The sequence below is a fragment of the Akanthomyces muscarius genome, chromosome 1, assembly GCF_028009165.1.
Source record: "Akanthomyces muscarius strain Ve6 chromosome 1, whole genome shotgun sequence".
In the NCBI taxonomy this organism is placed as follows: Eukaryota; Fungi; Ascomycota; class Sordariomycetes; order Hypocreales; family Cordycipitaceae; genus Akanthomyces; species Akanthomyces muscarius.
The window spans coordinates 1,363,492-1,377,099 of NC_079241.1; the positions used below are offsets into that span (position 1 = coordinate 1,363,492).

The 13,608-nt window shown below is 54.6% G+C and overlaps 3 protein-coding genes across 3 annotated transcripts; 2 read left to right on the forward strand and 1 right to left on the reverse strand.

Moving 5' to 3' along the window:
* Positions 1 to 504: 504 nt before the first annotated feature.
* On the reverse strand, positions 505 to 1,848 carry LMH87_005407 (uncharacterized protein; the record flags this gene model as incomplete). The annotated part of the gene is made up of 1 exon (XM_056203122.1): positions 505 to 1,848. The coding sequence occupies one exon, from the start codon at positions 1,846 to 1,848 to the stop codon at positions 505 to 507; it is 1,344 nt and encodes a 447-aa protein (XP_056058611.1).
* A 363-nt stretch (positions 1,849 to 2,211) lies between these two features.
* Positions 2,212 to 5,360, forward strand: LMH87_005408 (uncharacterized protein; the record flags this gene model as incomplete). Its single annotated transcript, XM_056203123.1, has 6 exons — positions 2,212 to 2,249; positions 2,310 to 2,365; positions 2,422 to 2,723; positions 2,787 to 4,629; positions 4,714 to 5,273; positions 5,346 to 5,360. 6 exons carry the CDS (start codon positions 2,212 to 2,214, stop codon positions 5,358 to 5,360), a joined length of 2,814 nt encoding a protein of 937 aa, XP_056058612.1.
* A 5,695-nt stretch (positions 5,361 to 11,055) lies between these two features.
* LMH87_005409 (uncharacterized protein) lies at positions 11,056 to 13,131 on the forward strand (the record flags this gene model as incomplete). Its single annotated transcript, XM_056203124.1, has 4 exons — positions 11,056 to 11,534; positions 11,625 to 11,721; positions 11,832 to 12,490; positions 12,540 to 13,131. The coding sequence occupies 4 exons, from the start codon at positions 11,056 to 11,058 to the stop codon at positions 13,129 to 13,131; spliced, it is 1,827 nt and encodes a 608-aa protein (XP_056058613.1).
* Between the last annotated feature and the right edge of the window lie 477 nt (positions 13,132 to 13,608).

Consider the following 13,608-nt stretch of genomic DNA (forward strand, 5'->3'; position numbering starts at 1 on the left):
GACTGATAATGCCTTTTTTGACTGGAATGTGGAAAACTCTTTTTTGTATGTAGATGGCAAAGGAGGATGTCTATTTTTGTACGTTTGAATCGGGGAAATGATAAAGAAATCGATAGACTGAAAACGGACAAAAAATAACTAACGGTCATTGGAACGAGCTGTCTGGAAATAACGCGTTGGACACAGGGTGCAGCCCTGGAAAAAGAAATGAAGTTGGCGGAGGTGATGTTGTGACAGAACAGAGCCAGCTCTATCGTCGCATGTCGATTCAACGAACAGTTGTTTCGATTAACAAATTTTTCAGAGTGATCGGTGCACGTAATTGTAAAAAATTTGCATTCCATATTTGCGCTCAATGCCCTGAGATGTAAATGCATTCATTCAGAAACTCCAGCCCCTAGCCTCCATCATATGCTAATATTTCTGTAATTCCTCTATACGCCTGCGTTTCTGCACATATTTTTTTAACAACGCCAATCCCATGCAAGCAACTTATTTTACAAACTATTCATCGTCGTTCGCTTTCTGCGCCCTTCGCCGCCGCAGCAGCTCGCCCAGCGGAACGTCCTCGTCGTCGTTGTCGTCCTGCTTCGCCGTGTAGTCATAGTCGACCTCATCCTCATCGACACCAAAGTCAGCCAGCTTGTCGCCGTCGCCATCCGCCCATTCGTCCACCTCGTCGCCTTCATAGTCCGAGTAGTAGCTGTCCGCCGCTTCATAATCCTCCACGACTTTGCCGCCCTGCTCCTCTTCCAGCTCAGCAAGGAGCGCCTTGCGCTGGCGCCTGAGGTCCCTGTCCTGGCGCTCCTGAAACGCCTTTTTGCGCTCCTCGGGGCTCAGGTCGAGCTCGCGCAGTTCCTTCGCATAGTCGCGCTTGGTGCCGAGGTTGTTCTGCCCAGCACCGCCGCGGGCCGCGCGGCGTATCTTTTCGGGGTCGGGCGGCGGCCACATGCCCTCCTTTCGGTTGAAGCCATTTTCCTCCCACGTCCACCCTGTAGTTCCCTTGCCGGGCTGCGCGACGCGCGGGTGCCCGGCCAGCGGAAAGAGCCACAGGAAGAACATGCGCGTGCCCATGGCCTGCGCCATGTTGGCAAAGAAGCCGATATCATATGGAAACTCGACCTTTTCGAACCGAATCGTTTCGCCGTCTGGTCCGACAATGTCCCACCAGTCGCGGCCGCCGCGCTGGCTGATGGTCTCGTGGCGGTCCTGCTCCCACATTTCAATCATGGTCTGGTTGAAGAGCCAGCCGCGGACCGTCGTCACGAGCATGACGAGCAGCGCGAGCGACGTGGCCATGTGCACGAGCGCGACGAGGGACAGCGCGACGAGCGTGCCGACGCTGGGACCCAGGTAAGACGGCAGGAAGCGGTCGTCCCAGAGGCTGGCGAGGCGCTGCCACAGCAGGTAGGCGAGCATGAGCAGCGACAGGTTGGCGTAGACGAGGAAGCGGAGGAAGTGCGGAAAGGTCGTCATGGACACGCAGTTGCCGGTCCAGGGGCAGTGGTGGTCCATCTTGGGGATGCAGCGCCGGCAGTGGCGGCAGTGGTGCGCGCGCGGCGGCTTCGGCGCCGCGCACTTGCTGCACCACCGGCCCTTGGCCTCGACAACCTGCTGCGAGGGAGGCGTGTAGCGGCCGGGGTCGACGGCGCAGGTCCGCGCGTAGGTGAGCCAGAGCGTGAGCAGCAGGCCGTTGAAGACAATCGTCTCGGTGCGGGAGGGGGCGCCGGGCTCGAGGAACTCGTCGTGGAAGATGTACTGCGAAAAGTAGCCCAGGAAGCCAATCAGCAGGCAGACGCCCGGGATGGCCGCCTTTTGCACGATGCCGGCATCTCCAATGCCCGCCATGGCGATTTGTTCGAGTGGCGATGCACGGAGGTTTGTGAAGTTTGCTATGTTGAAAAGGCGATGATGGAGGTGTCCAACGGGGGGCCAAGCTTCGGGAGCTTCACCCTAGCGGCGGCTCGTCCGGCAGTGACGCAGCGTTTTTGCTAGTGGAGGGGAGTCCCTGGAGTCCCTGGACAAGGATTACATAACCCCCCTGAACTGCCGTCTCAAACTCGACGCTGTTTCCATCTCGACTTTGCAGCGCGCAATTTCAAATTAACTAGGGCTGCTTGCTTGCTTTTTACTCAGTATGAAATCTACCGCGCCATGATTCGTCTCTTCTACCAATAGCAACTCTTTGCAAAGCCTTCTCGCCAATCCGCCATGGAGGCGTTTTCCCTGGTGCACATAGCGCCGTTGAGGTATGAAATATCAAACACATCAGCCCTGGTTTGCAGACTGACATTATTCTCTTGGGATAGCACGGTCGTATCTTTATGGTACTTTTCTCGCGCTTGGGCAAATCACTCACTACCTAGTACGCTCTTCCTTCTCACCTGAGAATGCGCATCTACTAAATCTCATGCCTGGCAGGCCGACCACATCAATCTGCTATTTTACTGCTTCTATTATCATCTGTGTGCTGTTATGTTGTCGCACATTTCACGAAAACGAAACCTTCGATAGAGGCCTTGTTCAGCGTCCATCGAAGCCGGAGTAAATCGGCATCGGTTCTGCACGACGATGACGATTTTTCAAGAAACGGCTCGGAAGAAGCGCGTCCCAATCGCCCGGGCAGATGGGGCGTCATTGTGTTGGTTTGGGTTCTCGCGACGCGTATTGAGCTTTTCCTCTTCGTCCAGACGCAGCAGCAGTGTAGTTCCTTTGGGTTCGAGGTAAAGTAGCACCTCCAAATGCATGCCGCGCCTGGGCACAACGGCTTACCAGATGGTGAACAGTATTGGCTCTGGCCGGCGCTTGTTGTCTATCAATACATTTCGTCTCGAGACAAGCTTCAAGACGCTAAATACGGAAGCTCTGATGACCCGTGGCATAGCGAGGTTCATGATTGGGTGGCGTGGATTGAGGGCGACCGAATGCGCCACCTCAACCACTTCATCATATCCGTCTCATTTGCCATCGCCGCCAGCATCGCAGCAAATCAGTTCGCGCCATCATCCTATATGTGTATCCCATCCATCGACAGCCCCTCCTTGGTCTGGTATTCTCAGACAGGAATGCTGCTGCTGGACATTACCATTGCTATACTGTCCTGGCAACAGTTGGTGTGGGGGAAACACATGAGAGACCGCCTACAGAACATTTCCAAAGTCCTCGCACTATCGGCTTTGTCTGTTTTCATGTTTGATACCCTTCTATCTTTCTGGGGATCAGTGCAAGAGATCAGCGGCGATGTCGCCTTCCTGTACAGCTACGACATCATCATTGATGGCCTGGCGCTGTCGGTCCTCGTTATTTCAGCCGCCCTGTGGATATGCGATACGAACCTCACCGGGCCAGTCGGTATTCCGACAGCCATCGCAGGTATATGGCTGACAACGGAGAATGCGAGTCGCTATGGTGAATGGGACTATCTTCTGAGGACAGCCGTGCTACTCCCCCTCTTCGTAGCCACTGGAGCTGCAATAGCATTTACATATGCGCAACATCTAAGAACGGTGGTGCATCTCCCCCGCGGGCTGTTCAACTGGATCGTCTTCATTGTCGCTTTCATCACCACTCTGCACGCCCTTTTAGCCAACGCGCCTTTATATGACCTTCGGCACCCTATCAACCAGATATTGTACGATAGTGAGATTGGCTACAGACACTGGCTGGTCAAGGCATCTACTAGTAGCACCTCCAGTACTGCCATCCGAATCTACGAAGACCGCCACGAGGGCCGCAAGGCGCCTCCGCAATACAGGGAGTGGTATGCACAACTCCGCCGCGCCAAGATCAGAGACAATTTTCCACAAATCGACGAGGACCTTGCGCCCTTCTGGCACTTGACTCCGGAACAGCTGCGCGAGGCTGTGCAGGAAGCTGCCCGGCTTCCCGGTGTCGCAACAATCGTCGTCAAAGACGGCGAGGCCTCGATTGGGCGCAATGATGAGGGCGGCTCGGGTAAAGAAGCTCTCACGCGACTCGTGCACATGGCCAACAACTTTTCGTCACACCTTCCCGACATGACTATTCCCATCAATTTGGCCCGGTCGCCTCGGATTCTGCCACGGTGGGAGACTAGGTGGTCATACAGCCGCGCGTCAGAAGATGCCGCCGCTGCTGATGTCATCGCCGGGAGATCTCTCCGCCAAGCCGAGATGTCAGCAGCGCACGAGGCACATGGCGACCAGCAGGGGGTAGTGCGAGAGAGGGGAATTGTAGGACCGGAAATTCAGAATCCCATGACGGCAGGTGAATTTCGCGCCATGCTCCGACAAGCCTGCCCACCGAATTCCGCCTCGCGCGCGAATCCCTACTGGGATACGGCCGGGTTTTGCAGGCGCTGTGCGGGGGGTCACTCGACCCTGCAGCTCATGTCAGACTGGCACCAGTCGCTGGATTCGGTCTGCTCGCAGCCGGATCTCAAGAACCTACACGGATTTTACATGACAGCACCTGACGTGAGACCTGTCCAGAAGCTGTTACCCCTCTTCAGCCTCTACAAGACGGCGCACTTTGCAGACGTGTTACTGCCGCTATGGCCTGAAGAGGCAGCTCCAGCTGAGGCGGGGGAGGATGTCCCAGATAAGCCATTTCTGGACCGATCTGACAAAGTATCCTGGTCAGGCTCCATAGGTCAGAATTCTATTACGCCAGAATATCTGCGCGGCCACCACAAGTTGCGCCTGTTGGGCCAGCTGACCAGACCGCGCCCAACAGACAAGACTACGCTGATCAAGCCCATTAAGGTTGATCAGGTGCGACAATGGCTGTATGCCAAGCGTTCAACGGCAGCGGTGAATAGCAAACTGCCGCTCGATGTTGGCATCTCAGACTATACGGCATGCACGGGCCACAACTGTGATGCTCTGAAGCAGCTCTTTGGCGATGATTTCCGCGGCCAGACTAGCGATGATAGCAAGATCGTGCTGCTCCTGGACAATGATGACGGTCCTGCGCTGGGCACGCTGCGCGCGCTGCGTACCGAGACGATGCCCGTCATCTCCACCATTTTCAAGACGTGGTATACCTCGCGTCTCCAGCCCTGGGTGCACTTTGTGCCGCTGGATGTACGATATCAGGCGCTGCACACGACGCTCTCGTACTTCACCGTGCTCGAGGACCGCAGGGGGAGCGGCGTCATGGACTCCAAGGGCATAGCCCAGCAGGGCAAATTCTGGGCCAAGGAGGGGTTACGGGAGAGCGATCAGGAAATATACTTTGCTCGTTTACTCATGGAATGGGCCAGATTGGTCGACGACAAACGCGACGAGATTGGCGTAAGCACTGCCGCCGCTCCTATAAAACACGGTAAGACCAAATAGATCGACTGAAGATTCATGCAAATGAAGAGTAAAAAGAAATGAGGAGAAATCAAAGCATCGGAGAAATCGAACTCTGGCCTCGAAAAACGCCTCTCCTGAAGCGCCCGCCGGAAAGCTCTGTGCATTGTTCTTGTTCGCCCATGGTCGGACCAAGGGCCGCGATCCAAGCCCTGTATATTTTTAGAGTTTGTCGCAACGGTATCATGCGAACCCCGGCTGCCCGCCTGGCAGAAGCCTCCGTGCTTCAGGGCTGTAGTAGCAACGCTCTAGGTAATAATAGAAACACAAGGATCAAATTAAAACGAATGCGAAGAGGAAAAGCAAACTCGGGTCGCAAATTATCCGACAATGCTAGAACGTACGAGCCAGCTGAAGTATCAAGGCGGCAGTGGCTTGTTTGCGGTGTGCCAGCTACCCTGTCAGGATCATCGACGGCGATTGCCAGTCTGAGCGAGATGCAGGACGAGAAGAGGGCTCCCATTTCCTCCCCGGCCAGCCATAGAACAAAGACATGGTACGTGCTCTCTGCCGTGATGTTCCATGACGGCTTCTTCCACAGCACAAGTGTGGTGGGGGATGACGGCTCGGGAGCGCCACGTGGGTACGACGATAGCCATCCCTGCAGGAAATGGGCCAGCTAAAACCCAGCCCGGCTGCTGCATTAGGATACTGTTCCGTAATTAGCACAGAGTGTGTTGTAGCTGAAGGCGTGGCACTGATAGGCTCTCTATTCGGAACAGGTGTGAGTGCCAGGCGGGTAGAAAGCGGGCGGTGTGTGAGAGAATAAGTGTGAGAGTGTGTGTGCCGGCCAGCCAGCCAGCCAGCCAGCCTCTGAGTAGCAGCTCGCTAATAATTCTTTGGGGGTGGGCGCACCGGGTAGGATTGGACGCTTTGTGGAGTGGCGTTGATGCCCAAGTCAGGGCTTGCGGACTTTGTCCATCTTTTTACCAAGCTGGATCAGCAGCCAGGGTAAGTTGCCAGCCGAAACTGAAACATGTGGTCAAGGAACGAACTGGATGAACGAACTGGGCGGCCTAGCTGGCATCAAGACATGCAACCCGGCTGTCAACCAAATCAGGTATACGAGAGCGTGTGACCAGGCGCTGCGATCCCTCGCTGCTTGGCTACCTCGTCTCACGCAACGAGGATGTGAGCGCCAAATAGACGGTATTGGCTTAGAAAATTTCGAGGCTGCGGTGTGGTTGGTCCGATAGGTATTTGACGGAGAGGAGAGCAACAGACTGCAGCTGGGTTGGAACCAGCAGCCAAGCACTGGCTGTCTGCTATCAACGGCCATTTCGAGCGCACTTGAGCCTAGTTCCTGCGGACAGTGTCAGACGAAACGACCAGTCTTGGGACCAGAGGGCGTATCACAGCTCCTGCTCAGGAAGCGACCGCACTAGGGCGAAATCCGGCCTGCCCCCCACAAGGCACAACGCGCCGCGGCGAGCCTCTGGGTGAAACACACTACGCGTCAAGCCATGTGCTTCTGACTGCTTGCACTCCTTTGCTTCAAGCCATGGCGTGGAAAGCTGTTGAAACGGAGCAGCGGGGTGACAATCTCGGCCGAGCATTGGCCAACCCAATTCAGCAATTCACCGGGTAGAGGAACCCAGGGTCGGTGCGTCGAGTCAAGGTGACGAAAATAGGAAATTAAAAAAGGTCTCTCCAGCGAGATGAGCCAGATTTGCTAGTGATGTGTGTGGCTATCGGCGACAGCCATTGTTACAGCCAGGGCCAAACCTCGGGGGGTCCAGCGAAAGGCGAGCTGTGGGGAGAGGACAATTGACTAGTCGAGTGTGGGCGTAGCCTCGGGCCAACTCTCCTAGGTCTTTGTTCAGGGTGCTGCTGTGTAGCGGTTGGTATTCTCTGCATTGCACAAGCACGTCCATGCGCAACCGTAGCTACCGAAGCTTGGCCACGCAAGGATGTCACCGGGGCAAAGATACACGATGATGCGCTCAGAGGGTGATTGGCTGACTAGGGGTGCGGAACAATTGCCTGTGACGATACTTACTACGGAGTCAGTCGAGCTAGAAAAATGCGAAGCTGGTAGGCTGTTGGTGGTTTCTTTTTGTCTCTTTGTGGCTGCCATGGCGGAGTTGGCTTGTCCTGCAATCCCACAATGCAACATTCTGGCGGTGGCGGCGGAGTAGCTACCAAAGCCATCCGAGGCCACAAAGTGAGAGGGCTGGAAGAAAAACAGCCAGGTGGAGCGAGGGCCTTTGTATCAATACAATAGCATCGGCGAATCTCGGTCAAAAGGTTGGCGAATGACCAACCAGAGGGTAGTATTCTTGAGGATGGACAAGAGCCAAAATTTCGTGGCGGGGTACGGCTGTTGTGAGCGGCGTTGCGATGGCTAATAATACTGGTAAAGCGCATTTTCCACACTGATCTGGGTTAGTTTTCCGGGTAAATTAAGTGAGAAGAACAGTCATTTCGAGGGCAGCACTACCGGTACAAGTGCAAGGCCCGTCACGACGGGGAAGTTATTGCCGGCAAGGATAGCTGGCTGGCTGCTGTTATTAGTGAGAAACGGGCGCCAAGGCGGTTCGAAAACTTTTGTAAGCCACAGTTGCAACCTACCATCTTTCATCAAAGCTTGCGGCTAGCTGCCACATTAATGACAAGGCTCTCGCAAAAGTGAACTGGCGACGCAAAAGACGTGGACAACAGTACCCTATATCTGTGCTCAGACTGGACAGACACGGGCGATATAATGGGCGGTTTTGGTCACTTGGCCGATGTCCTCAACATCTGTCTGACAAGCGTTGGAAAAATTGTTTCGACAACCTAGGGCAGGCAGGATTGAGGGCGGCATCGGTCGTGAATTCAGGTACTGGAAAAGTAGGCTGGAGGAATGTGAGACACGCAATGTGGCGGCCTAGTGAGGAAGGAACGGTTTTCAGCCTGCTGCTCCTTCCCAAAATCTTCATAAAAATATACTCGGGGCCTTCGTACTCTCAGTACTCAACACACTGGCTGCAGCCTCGAGGAATGAGCAAGATCAAGAAACGAACATGCCTCTCACGAAAATAGCAGCACCATGTCATAGCTCGCCACATGGCCCACGCGACACCGCCGATGCGGCGGCATCTACAGGATTCCTGCAAGGCCATACCAGTATCCAATTCTCCGTTCTCAGGAGCCTGCATATTGCGCCGATGGGGCCACCACGATGCTGAGATCTACGACGGCGCAGCTGGCCGAGTCTGCAAGACAGTGCCAGGTTCCAAAATGAGCGGCATCTCTGCAGCAGCCATCATGCAGGAATCGCCGCGCCGCGCATCTTCCAGACACAAGCAGCCAGCCCCGGCTTCTCTCCTCAGTATGTACATGCACCCACGCTAGTCTTACCTCGCCTTGCCCTAGCCTTCCAAGACAGCGCTACATGTCACGCCAGAAGCACGGGCTAGGCCAGGCTAGAACCTGCCTCCAGCTTTGCCTGCCAGTTGGCATGAGCGATTGGTTCCCGGCCGGTAGCGCTAAGGGCCGAGGGAAAGCGCCGACTGCTTCTTGGCAATCCGTCATTGTCCTGACCCTGCCTGTGAACCGCCTTGTGTAGCATGCTAATCTCGGGGGGCGAGCCTGTTGACAAAGGACTTTGATACCACGTCCGACTGCCCACACAATGTACCGCCGGGAAAGCGGGAGGGGTGGGAGGGGGTGTGTCGAAGGCTTGAAGCTACGCCTCCCTCCCCAAGTCTCCAGCACCACTTGAGCCACTTGAGCCACATGGCATGGGGGCAAGCATCCATTCCGCCGCCGGCAGTGAGGGTCAACCAGAACCCCGTCACTGATGAGCCCAGCCGGCTGGTCACGACTCACCGTCACGTCAACCCGCTTCGCGCTGACTGACGGACTGACTGACGTATCAGTATTGATAGGCAGAACGCAGAGAGCAGCTATCGAGCACGGGCTTCAATCGAATCCCGTTTCTGTAACGTTCTGTCTGATGGAACACAAAAAAAAAGAAACCACATCAGCCGCGAAAGACACCTGCGGGCGCCGAGAGAAGAGAGCACCGACAGAACATCCACTAACAAACATGGCAGCCCTGTCTGTTCCTGGCCTGGGCTGGACCTAAAACACCTGGGGAGAGCCAACCCACTCAACCACTTGTCCACGGCGCATCCCCGACCGACCCCAAGTTGTAGCCGTTACCCTAGATTCCCGACCAAACCCGTTTCCTTGGGGTGGTGCGCCAACGAAACCTGGTCACTGACCAGTAGCCAGGCAGGAGGGCAGACGAGCTGAATCACAGAAGCTGGGCATCCATTCAGGGACTACAGATGACAGAGCCAGCCATTGCGGCCGCCGCCATCCATGCCAACACCAATGTGCCACCCCGGAACGGCTGCCAGTATGCTCGTCATCCCCCCCCCCCCCCCCAAGCCAGGGCGGTTCGGCGAGTAACTTCTTGGGCGTTGATTGCAGGAACCAGGCTAACGCCGCCCTGGCAAGTGGCTCTTGGTGGTGGGCTCTCGGTGCATGAGCCATACATCCATACACACACCCCATCCCAACACAGCTTTACTTTGGTAGGGTAGTCGTACGTGGGGACCTTCTCTGGAGGTAGAGGTATTACCTACATGGCGTATTACAGGCAGACCGCCCGACCCCCATCTGAATGGAAATGGAGCTCCCCATTTTCAGGTGTAATCCCATACATACCATGGTCTCCCGAGGTCTGTACTCGTGCCGCTGCTTGCGACTCCCGTCCGGCCCTTACAAAGCGCCGTGTCTGGTCCTGCAACTAACTAACTTGACATTGTTGTTGCTGACCTGACTGTTACCTTCTGACTGGCTCGCATGTCCCAGGTCCAACCGAAGCTTTGTTCAATGCAAACAATTTGACGACACAAACCCACGCGCGCCGCTGTCGCACACAAACACTAGCACTTGTGTGTGCGTGTGTGTGTGCTTCACTCTCTGTCATCAATATCGTCCCTCGGCTTCCTGCTGGCCTTTAAGCTCTCGCCCCATCCGGCCGCCTTCCCACTCGTGCTCCTCTTACCGTTTGGCCTGGAGCTTCTTCTCAAACAAGACCGGGAGCCACTCCACCAGAGAGCTTGCCTAAAGAAGTAATGCTCTCGGCGGACAACATATTTGTCCTCCTCTCCTCGCCTTTCCAGCCTCACCCATACCACTCCTTCATCTCTCTGGTTTGTTTGCTACCTAGTCCGCCTACCGGGAGCTGAGATCCTGATTCGTTCACCTGCCAGAGAACGCCCCGTGCACACCCAGTCACAGCTATAGCAAATCGCCTCAAATAGGACACGGTCTCGGGCCGGGGCGAGTACCTATAACTTGCAGCCATCTTCTCAGGATATTGCCCCATAGATCGGATTCCTTGGAAAACCGTCTTTTCTCCTTTGCCCCATCTCGCCCCATCCCCTGTGGCTTGTCATTTCTGCCACCATTGCTGGCTCAATAGTTGGCATCGGCTACTGTTTGGTGGATGCTGGTGGGGGTGTCCGGGCATTACCATCCACCTTGGAGACGCGCCACCCTCCTTGAGAAGCAAGAGTTACCATAATAGGTGGTCCAGCTCTGGCTTGTCTCGTTCATTGTTCAGATACCAGATTCAAATCGCGCGCGCGTGTTTGATAGCGACAGGCTCACCCTCGCATCGACGAACTCCCGGAGATAGATCTTCAACCATCTGGTCGTCCATCACCAGCGGATTCCCGCAATCCCAAACGACATTTGGCACTACTTGGATAATCACTTTATGATCAGAGCACAAAGCTGCTCATCCAAATGCTTGGGCGCTGATTCTCAAGATTTTGGATATTTTCGTACGCCTCGTCACTCTGCCAATCATGGGCCGCTGACGCCGGATGACAAGTTGCTGCTACCCGATATTATGAAATCAATTCACAGCATATCTGAATCCTCAGGTGGACGTTCCACTACCAAACAACAAGAAATGAATCCCATGGAGCCTCGCACAATGGAGCCGCACACTCGACCGCGTGCCGCTATGGACTCTGGGGCTTCCATTTCACCGACATCACATCCTGCAATGCTATCGCGGCACGATGACGCCGCTCCTCGCTATCATCATCGGCCCTCGACACCTTCTACAGGCTCTGTACACCTTTTGCATTATGCAACTTCCACCACTCCACTGCACAATGATACCGCTTCATCTGTTTCAACACAGGCCACCGCGGCCACCTTGGCTTCTTCCGAGACCAACACAACTTCGTACAGTGCCGACACCTCCCCCAGCCTGCATCAGTCTATTTTCTCTATCAAAGACGGATCCGACGTCTCTAACAACCGGCGCGCCAGTAGGAGACGTACCGGTCCTCTTTCCCAACAATCTAGAGAGCGGGCTGCATTGATTAGGAAGCTTGGTGCCTGTCCCGATTGCCGCCGTCGGAGAGTTGCTGTAAGTGATCATTGACTACAATGTTCTTGCACAACAGGTTCCACATGATTGGGGTCTTGATGATTTGAAAGACTTTGTTTTGCGGTGTACTGACGTTTGTTTCCGAGTAGTGCCATCCGAGCCATCACGACATGACATGGGAAGATGTTGTCCACAAGTTTCATCAGTCCCATAGCCCTACAATGCACGATGCTTCGCCATCGTCTATGCCGCTTGGAGGCTCGACAAGCCCAGTGGCGACCATGAGAGAGCCTCATGCGATGTTTACGTCGGATACACAAGAAATGGATATTGATGGCGGCCCGTCGACGTCACACCACCATGCAAACCGGCTGTCTCTGAGCGACCCGCGAATACGCACACCTTTGCCATCAGGCCCGAGACTTGAGAAATCTCTTTCACTTCCTGGAATCGAATCTTTTCGCAACGATCTTCAGGCTACGGCAAACAGAATGCTATCAGCTACGAATCGTGGCCGATATCTTGATGCGCGAGCTCTGCTGCTGGTGTGGCAAGACGACGATGACGCAGCAAATGTGCATGCAGCGACGCGAGAGCTAGCCGATGTGTTTGAGAAACAGTACAGGTTTGCTTTTCAGATACAAAGCATACCTTCAACCGAACGAGGACTCGCCAAAGACACTTGGAGGTGGCTGTCCAGGACACTAGACAGATTCGCGGACGAAGACGACCGACGCGAAGTGTTGAAGATTGTGTATTATGCCGGTCATACATTCCTCGACGAAAATAGAGAAATGTGTCTCGCGAGGTAAGTGTAGTCCAAGTATGTATAGAGCATACTGTCTAACCGAAGATAGCTCTCGTGATCCAGAGCGAGCGTCAATCGTGAGGTGGAGCACGCTGCAGCAACCCCTCGAACAGGCGTCTTCAGATGTTCTGATCATAATGGATGCCGCCTTCTACCCATGTTCCAGGATCCTTCGAAAACAGGGCATCATGGAGATTCTAGGGGCATCCATCTCAGAGGATCATTCAGTATCCCTCGGCCGATGCACGTTTACGAAGGCTTTAGCTGAGCAGCTGAGGATACGCGCAGGTCGCGCAAGACCCCTCTCAGTCACCGAGCTGCATGCTATTCTGTTGAGCGCATACCCGAAGCTTGTCCAGGACCGCCACCCGGAACACGAAGCTGTTATGAGCTTTCCAACGCCGTTTCATATGATGGTGAGCGGCAACTCGCGATTGCCTTCCATCTTCCTGGGTCCAATGCAGCAGCACAGCCCCCACCGAGGCAGCTTTTCATTCGACAATATGCCACAAATCAGCCTCAATGTACGACTAACGGACGAAAGTGTCGATGTGGACAGCTGGAACGAGTGGCTGCGACTGATCCCGGAGAGTGCCAGAGACGTCCGAGTGGATGGCCCATTCAGAGCTCAGTTCAGATGAAATGTATTTCGGCAATGACAACGAACGGTGATGCCATACCTATTGTATGCTATGCTTCTTTTTCTGCATATCATTTTTCTTTCTTTTCATTGGTCGGGTTACACGGCTTATCATGTATAGTTATCTTTTATACCGTGTCCGGGATAGCGCGACAGGAATTTCGCGCCTGGGGGCTGGTGGGGGGATTTGTTGTACGAGGCAAACATTTTGACGGTGTATTGAATCTATGATTCATGGTGATTGGCACTGAATTAGCGATTTTTTTTTGGTTTTGAATGCGGACTCTTGTGTACCTGTACAACGTGGACAAGGACAGGAGACGACGGCGTGACGCGCTATTGATGGTACGTACGGATGCTGTACACACTGGGTGTCACAAGAAAAGACACGACGGGACTGAGCATAGAATTATATCACCAGGGGCTATAGAACAAATATACCATCATAAACATGCGATATGAACGGCTATAACACGAT